We start from the raw sequence: 8851 nt of genomic DNA, 5'->3' as shown, positions 1-8851 counted from the left end.
TAAAGATTTTTAGAAATTATTCCTTATTAAAAGCATTGCAAGATAAGTGACTAAAAATCACCAGCAGTAAAGCTGAGGATAAAGTAAGCTGATAACAAAAAAAAAATGCATCTTAGGAAAATTGATTTCCTCTGAATAGGCCGTATGGAGATTTGCTGTATATATGCACCTTGGTTTTTTCTTCTAGAAAATGTGGACTGACATGAAATAGGACTGTGCAGAGACTCTTAAAGAAATTCAAGCTGACCCTGGGCTTTTGCCAAGCACTCTGAGAAAGGTCAACATACTGAAGTTGAGCTGCAGCAGAGTTTCATCTACTCGAGAGGTCAAGGGAAGTGTTGCATAAACTGACAAAGCATCCGAGCAAAGATTCTGGGAGCTGTTTTTGGATTTCGATTTCTAGATGCTGACTCACCCTCCAAACACCAGTATTTTCTTAACAGCATAGTTGTGGGGGATCTCAGTGAAGATTTGTAAATGTGGCTCATCTGAACAGATGTATTTCAGTATTTCATGTGCCCTATGTCCCTGTGTGGGGCTCGTGCAAATGGACATAGAAGGCAACAGCTGCTTCTCAAAACAGCTAAAAGTGGGCACCTCTCCCTGAGCAGGTCTCCTTGGTACTTGCCACTTCGAAGCCCCTTTATGGGTATGAGCTCCCAGAAGCTGTTTCATTTTGGCCATTGAACTGATACACCCACAAGCAGCAGTGTCTTATTAACACAGCCTTGACTTTCGTAAGGCTGAAAGCGCTCCAGTGGTTTGAAAGCTTGTGGCTTACAGTGCAGCTGAAGGTGTTATTCGTGTGAAGTTGGCTTTAAATTCTTCTCGCTAGCAATAAACTACATTCTAGAATTCCTCTCTTTTCAATGCCTTGCTCTTGTATACTTACTGATGTTAAGGTGGGATCTTATTACCTTTCCTGCCCTGTTCCTTTTCTTTACAGCCAATATATGAAGCTTTGAGTAGTGTTTATAGGGTTTTAGTGTTCCAGTCGCTGAATGATTTAGTTCAGTCATCATCCAAATATAGAGCATTTAATCAGACGTAGCACTTTCTGGCCGCGTGGCCCTGGGAACCCCTTGTTGTCCAGAACCCAAGTATTTATAACTAGGTAAGCTTGCTGTCATCAGAGCCCTTCTATTTACAGTGCTTAGCACGCTACGTGACACAGCGCAGCTGCAAATGCCACGGCGGGGCTGCGGGGACGCCGTTCCCGGGGCGCTCCCACGGCCCCGACCGCGGCCGGCGGCTCCTCCCCCGGCGCTGTCCCCGCCCCGCCCCGCCCCGCCCCGCCCCGCAGCGGCGGCTCCCGGCGGCCTCTGACGCGGGCTCGTCGCGGCGCCGCCATCAGCGGGCGCCGGCAGCGGAAGCGGCCCCGCCTCCGGCCCGGCCGGCGCGGCAGCGGCCGCCATGGGGGGGGTGCGGGCGGCCGGGCGGCGGCTGCTGCGGCGGCTGCGGGGCGCCGAGGGGCTGCGGGAGACCTGCCGGCAGTACCCGCTCTCCTGCTGCCTCCTCCTGGGGCTGGGCACCGCCACCCTCCTCCTCAACCGGTAACCGGGCGGGCGGGGAGCCGGGCGCGGGCGGCGCTGCGCCTTCTCACGCAGCGGCTTTTCCTTCCTGTGTGTCTGTAAGGTATCTTCATGTTTTGATGGTCTTCTGGTCGTTCGTGGCTGGGGTCGTCACCTTCTATTGTTCCTTGGGACCGGACTCCCTCCTGCCCAATATTCTGTTTACAATAAAATATAAGCCCAAGGTAAATATGCCTGTGAAGAGTCTTGTGCTTTTTTAAAATATGATAAGAATCTATATGGAGTAGCAATTCTTGTCTGAGCCTAGCTGCTTTCAGAAATATTGTGCCTCAGTACAGCTCATACACTCCTGCTGACAGGTGTTTTGTGGCAAATAGATGATGGTTAAGACTTTGAATTCTTGGCGTGTTTCTGCGAAGTCCCGTCAAATCCACGTATGGCTGCCAGGCCGGTTGTTGGAGTGTGCAAGGATGTTGTTTCCTGCTTCTCTCATTGTACATTTTGAGCATTTGAGTAGCAGGCAGTGGAGTGACTCTGTTGTTGTTTGCTCCTTTAAGGGGGCTTTTTCTTTTCTAGAGATGCCCTCCTTTTCGTAGGCCTGCGGTGAGTCTCCTTTGCTCACTGTAATCAAAATTCTCTAAGCAGTACTGCACTTCAAAGAGAAGAATATTCCCAAAGCAAATTGCTATTTTCTAACTTAAAACAATTTAATGTAGAATTTCATAGGGCTAATAAGTTAGAGTTGCCATAGTTCAAGGCTATGAGTAAGGCAGAGAAACCATCTGGTCTGTTACTAGACTGAGTAATGTAGAGGGAGGTGAGTGGAGATGTGAAAGGATATCTGTGTGCTCTCACTTTGTTTCAGCGGAAGTGATTTTTCTTTTAAGATTAATTTCTTTTTCATGCCATGCTTTGTTACCTTGTTTTTCTGCTGGAAGAATAAGTTTGTCTTTATTCAGTTCTCTGTGATAGCCTGCTCTAAAAGGAAATTCACAAATGTGTCGCTATATTAATAGAGTTATCATTTTGGAGAATGTAAGCTTGTCCAAATCTCTTAGCAGTTGGAATTGCCGGAGCTGTTTCCCCACGGTCACAGTTGTGCTGTATGTGGCAAGGTCAAATGCAAGAGGCACAGGTAAATTACGTATGTGGCGCTCCTAAGCTTGGTACTGCTGCCATTTGACACATCACAGCAGGAAACTGTCAATTGCACATTGTTACATAAACTTCTCCATGCTCTCCTACAGACCTACTTTGCTTCTGGAAAACTATCAGCCGTGGCTGGACCTGAAAGTGCCTTCCAAGGTTGATGCATCACTTTCAGAGGTAATTGGTGCATCGTTTCTTAAGAACATTAAAATTCTGCCGGTTTTTATTATGTGTCTTTGAAACCTTTTGCTTCTGGTTCACTAGATGGTTCACATGTACCTCACAGGTATTTTAACTTGTTCGAGTAAGAGTCAAATCAAAAGAGCGTTTGCTGGGAGCAGGGAGCCAAGATGGCCTGCTTTTGAACATGGACTGCTTGTGTAGCAGTGCACCTAGAACACAGAAAAATGTCTTTGTAAATTAGGAAGAATAATGGAAAGATCAGTTAAAATTGAGCATGTCTGAGTCTTAAGAAGTTAAGGATTTCAGCCTGCTTAGTTTCTTGGAGTTGAGGGTAAAAGATGATTTGCTCCAACTACAAAAGTTCTGTAATGAAGATGATGGTTTGATGGTAGGGACCCTACAAGAAAGATGGAAAGAGGCTATTACAAGAGCATGGGGGAATAGATTCAAACTGATAGAGTAGGTTTAGATTAGATATTAAGAAGAAATTCTTTACTGTGAGCATGGTGAGGTGCTGGAACAGGTTGTCTAGAGAACTTTTGGTTGCCTTATCCCTGGAAGTGTTTGAGGTGGGATGGAGCAATCTGGCCAAGGGGAAGGTGTCCCTGCCCATGGCAGGGGCAGGGAACTGGATGATCTTTCAAGTCCCTTCCCATTCCATGAATCTGTTTAAAGTCATCAGACAAAGCTGTAATAAAACACGTCTTTAAAAAGAAATTGCTGAATTTACTCAAAGAAGAACAGCATATGTATCTTTCGTAGCAAGACTGTAAATCAGAAATTTTTTTTTCATCTCTTTAAAAAAAGAGCTGTTTGAAGAGCAGCTTTTCTTTGGGCTTGGTTTTTTGTTTATTTCCTTGATTTCCTTTTGATTATTTCCTTGATGAAATGTACTGGGAGCAAAACAGATAAACTTTGTGTTTTTTGAAGCTAGGAAAATACACAAGCACATATGTAGATTAATACCCATTTATTTAGAATTCCAACTTTTGAGTTCTGTGGTAGGAGAATGAACAACTGGCATGGCAGAAGTGAGTCAGTTTTTGTGTGTCAGTTCTTGCAATTAACAGCATGGTGTATGAAGTCAGAGTCATGTGTGTCTGTGATATAAGCTAACACTTCAGTTCAGCTCTGAGACATTGTCCCAGGCATGGCCCACTGAAGGAGGAGAACGAAAACATTACGGAAGGCATGGACAGTTGAGAAACGTTTTTGAAAAAGAACAGGTTGACTTGACTTGTTGACTTCCTCTAGCTGAATGAAGTGACTTCCTCTGTGATTTCAGAAATCAACATTTATTCTTTTAAAGTTACTTAATCTATTTTTTAAATAAAGTTTAACTGTATTAAAATGACAAGATTGTTGAATAGAATTTCAATAGGCTCTTGCTTTAATAATAGAATGTAAAATAAATGTTTCTATGTGTTTAATATTTTGAGGATTTAGGGTACCAAGTAGCTGTGGCAGTCTAACCAAGGATGTTGTAAATGTTGAAGAACTAGAAATTTTCTTGTTTAGCTTAAATGGGAATTTGATGCTGAAAAGGTTCTTTGTAGTATCTCTTTGCAAGTGGTATGAATACATACCACAGTTATCTTCTTGGCATTTTCTATGTGATTGCTGTAGTTCTGCTTTTACCAAAGTAGTGGCCTTTTCTTTGCTGTTACTTTTCACTTCAGTGGCATGTCCCAGGGCCTGCTTTATTTAGCAGTGCAGATGTGGGTTATGTATATCCATGCCCATGCTTCTCATTCCTTTACATCCTTTGTGTGCTTAACTGGAGGGAAGAACCAGGCCTGGGTTCTGGACCTTCCCAGGGCATCGAGGCATGGTCACCCTCCTCAGTGGACCCAAACAAGAAGTCTGAGTCACCTTTTTCACCTGTGTTGGACAGATACTGTTTGGGATGAGAAATCTCACGGCATGGTTCCTCACTGCAGCTCTTCTCTACTGGTTAAAAGGGTAGGAAGGGGTTCTGCCCACACCGTATTCCTCTTCACCACCTGTTCTGAGGATGCAGCATGTAATGCTGGCCTGGAATTGGATAGCCTGCTTCAGGTTGGAAGGAGAGACTGCTCTTATTTTCTTTTGTGGGTTAGTCATACATTAGAGAGAAGCTGATACTGTGTGAATTGAATTAAGGTTAACTAGATTCTAAAGGCGTGCAGAGTGCAGCCTGTTTCTAAAAAGCAGTTTCTTCAAATACTTGGAATAATTTTGGATTTTTTTTTTATGTTTTAATTTTTCTAGTTCTTTTTGTGCAGCTTGAAGAATTTTGGCAATATTCTCATTTCCAAATGTTTCTGATTTGAACCAGGTGCTTAGCCTTCAAGCTTGTGTTTTTCAAGTGCTTTCAGAATAATTTAATACACACTCAAATCAGAAGAAATCGAAGTTTTCCTCACAAGTATGAATTTTTCTTTTTTGGAATGTGGTGATAGTTTGTCTCACTTTGCAAATTCTTAATCTTTTGCAGCCTTGTTTTAGTCTATTCAGCTGCTGTGCGTGGTTTAGAAGAATAACAAAACCTGTGCCTGGACATTCCTCACCACGTTTTTGTTTGTTGTTACAGTTGAACACTAAACTGTCTCAACCATGCATCCATCAATATTTTATAATTTGGGCTGCATCCTGCACAAAAATAAAGCAGTGACCTAAGTATAATTTTGTTTCCAGTTTCTAATCCATTTTGCATTGTGCTTGTTTCTTCAATGTTTTCTTTTTTTTTTTTGAATTAGGACATTATATCAGTTGGTCAGTTTTACGTTGTGTATAATCAAGGTGCTACAGATTGTATAAAGGAGAATTTAATCCCGTTGTTCTGTTAATGAATTTATCTTCTTCTCTACAATTCCATTTTTTTACTATGTGAGGGACCGGTTGCAAGTTAAATCTGTGGAAAGCTGCTCAGCTGCTCTATCAGCATGGTGACAAAAGTGTCTCATTGGATCAAGGTGCTGCTGTCTTTTGATCTCACTTTTTAAATTCTTCTCAGATTCTTGACTCAATTATGGGACTAGAGGGTTTTGGTGGTTTTTTTTTTGCTTTCTAGAAGCAAGAAATAGACAAATGCATGACAAGAAATCAGTTATCGCCTGAATGGGCTCTTTGCAAGTCCTGAACTCTTGCAGTAACACTGTATGCTTTCTTATTGGAATGGCTTGTTCTACCCCCAGAAAGTGGCCTCAGCTGTCAGGTTGTGCTGTCTTTTAAGGCTTTATAATTGTTATTATGGTTTATGTATCAAATCCTTGCTCCTTTCTGTTCTGATTTGGCCTGGTAGTTCTGACCTGCCACTGATTCAGTCATCATTTGTCTGCACAGTTCCTCCACCTGACAATTGGGGTCAGTTGTGTGGCAGTCCCCAAAAAGCTTGTCTCAGCAGCAAAGACTGTCTAGCTCGCAGTGTTGCAGTGCATGCTAGAAAATAATTTCTCTTTTTATTTATTTTTTTTTAATTCATCTGCTGCTTATATTGCTAATTGCTGCATTTGGTTTTACGCTTGTAATCTTTTTCCAATTCAAAGCTGCCCACGCATAGTAAAACCAGTCATTTTGCAAAATGCTTGAAAAATAGGCAGGCTTTAAATGAAATGACTCATCATTTGTATTTAAAACTGGAGGATAATACTTTACAGACACTTTACAGACAAGGAAATGGCTTATCATTAGCTGTCATTTTTTGAGGTGTCCCGTCTACTTCACTGGCGTGTGTGAAGTGTGAGCAATTGAGCCTGAATAATATTTTTGTTGTTGATAGAATAGAAGTGGGCACACGTGTCCTGCTTCCCCAGTGCTTCATGAAAGTGCAGTGCATGATGTGGCCAATTGTTTTCTGTCCAGCAGAATTGCACTGACATAGTCTGGAATGCTGATGGGGTTGAAGGAAAAACAGTATGGACTGCATGCCTTGAAATCCAGTTAGTGGCAGTCAATGGCTTATTACTTCTGAGCGGGTCTGTAAAATGGTTCAGCTGGGGCTCAGTTACTACAACATGGGATGAATCTGAAGGAGACTTTGTCTTCCAATTTTGAGTGGGAAAGGTCATCAGGTCTTGTACCTTTTTTACTTTCCTTGCTTATTTAATAACCATGGGAAGATGAATGTCAGAACCATGTTTTGCTCAGGCAGCAGTAAGGATCAGATCTCTCTCTGTTGGAAACAATTCTTCTAGTGCCTTCAGAGGCCTCTGTAGGATTATAGAGGAAGAGAGGGCCAGTGAGTTATGTTAGCATCTGATGAACTGAATTTGTAGTGGCACATTTATGGAAAACTTGAGAGACAGGCTCTCAGTTCAAAAATAGTAATCATAAATGAAGAAAGCTGTTTCAAGAGGAGTTCATTGTATCCCTTTGAATGCACTGTTCTGTGCTTGAAGGTTCTGCAAGTGCACTTTCCACTCCAAACAGAAGATGCTCTGCTGCTGTTGCTCCTGATGGGGAGGCATAGAGGAAAAGTGGAGGAAGAAGGAAAAGGGCTCCTTTAATAGACAGATGTATTTTTTGCAAGCTTTCTGTAAGGCACTTCTTCTGAAGAGTGCACGTTGAGCCTTGAAAGAGGTTTATTTTGTTAGAAACTCCGCATGAAGAAAAATAGTGTCACAATACCTGTGAGACTGAGATTTCTGTGGAGTAAATTGGTGGCTCATGTAGTGGCAGTGCTATGGAAGGCATCAGGGAAATTGGTTTAAGTAGTCTAATATACTGCTTTTAAGGCCAATGGCCTGTGATTGCTGACTGGAGCTGGATGAGCTCCTTTCTATTGTCTGAAGATCAACTTCCATAGAAGGTTCTCAGGGATTTCTTAATCTCTTCTAGACTGGGAATTGAAGCATCTGTTGTCATTTCCCTCACCCTTCCACCCTGGTTATAAATGGAAGTGTGAGATGGGGGGTGGGGATGACACAGGACAACATGATAAAACATTTAGCTTACCCATCCATCATTAACACATGATGGTATTACAGTTTTGAGATCTATTACTGCTGTAGCACATAAAGGTAGGAGAAAAGACACTGATGACTTTGTGTGGTCCATAACACAGACATCTAATGTTATCCCGAGCTGCAAAACGTCTCTTCAGGGAGAGGGGAAGACAATCACTGAAGTGGAACAGCTGGAAAAGAGAAAGTATCTTATCCAGTCTGAGTAGATGATATTCTTACTAGTGAAGACAGAAAAAGAGTATTCATGAGCTGCTCAGGTCTGAAGGGTTGAGAAGAATTAAAAAGGCCATGTGTGTTTTTTATTGAGTATGCTTTTATAATCATGACAGGAACAGAGGCATGTAGTGCCTTAAAGATAGTATAAATTTAGTAAGTCTTGAATTCTTGCAGTGCATACTGTGTGAATGAGTGCAGCAGCAGATCTTGTAAGAGGAGTAGCACTTATTCCCATGAATGATACTTGCGTATCAGCTGTTACATTCAGCTTTCCTTTCTAACAGACTTCACATTTTTCTTTGTACACAGTGGCTTTGAAAAACCTTTCCTTCAGCAGAACGTGGCCGAGCAGCCTCACACAGCAACATGCATTCTCTTTTACTCCCCTCATGAGCATTGATGCCTTTGGGGATAAACTGATCTCTAAAACCCTGATTCAAATTGAGGGATAAGTTGCAGTGGGAGAAGGTAGTGTGGGTGATATCTTGGGGCTATACTGAAGGAAGAGGAATCTTAAGAAAACTTCATCCTTCTGTCTCCTTCCTTGTTATGGATGGCTTTGATAGGAATTTCTGACTTTTCTTTTACATTCTTTGAGAGTCGTGAGCATACAGGAATGACTGTCCCACCTTGAAGGTGGAGGTTTGGGTGAAAAAGGATGGAGGTGTAAGGGTAGTATGTAACTGTGCCTGTGGGACACTCCATGTTACGTCAGAAAAGAATAGGGACTGATCTGAAAATTTAGGGATGGGCTGTTTAAGGTAAGATTACATTTTTTGTTGCATTTGCCTGACAATGGCCGTGGCACTGTGCTTCATGATAGTA

General features: G+C 42.3%; 1 protein-coding gene across 5 annotated transcripts in view; it reads left to right on the top strand.

Annotated features, from left to right (window-relative positions):
• Window positions 1-1349: 1349 nt before the first annotated feature.
• The window catches only part of SNX14 (sorting nexin 14), a 45630-nt gene continuing 38128 nt past the window's right edge, over window positions 1350-8851 (top strand). For 2 of the 5 annotated variants that reach the window (XM_038130920.1, XM_038130918.1), the window contains exons 1-4: window positions 1351-1553; window positions 1636-1756; window positions 2594-2667; window positions 2780-2858. In XM_038130920.1, the coding sequence (XP_037986848.1) occupies window positions 1414-1553; window positions 1636-1756; window positions 2594-2667; window positions 2780-2858 (414 nt within the window). In that variant the 5' untranslated portion in view covers window positions 1351-1413. Of the gene's footprint in view, window positions 1554-1635; window positions 1757-2590; window positions 2668-2779; window positions 2859-8851 lie in introns of all 5 variants that reach the window. The other 3 variants (XM_038130921.1, XM_038130916.1, XM_038130919.1) reach the window with 3 other exon arrangements.

This window comes from Motacilla alba, chromosome 3 (genome assembly GCF_015832195.1).
Source record: "Motacilla alba alba isolate MOTALB_02 chromosome 3, Motacilla_alba_V1.0_pri, whole genome shotgun sequence".
Lineage (NCBI taxonomy): Eukaryota > Metazoa > Chordata > Aves > Passeriformes > Motacillidae > Motacilla > Motacilla alba.
This window is presented reverse-complemented; position numbering and strand designations above follow the sequence as displayed.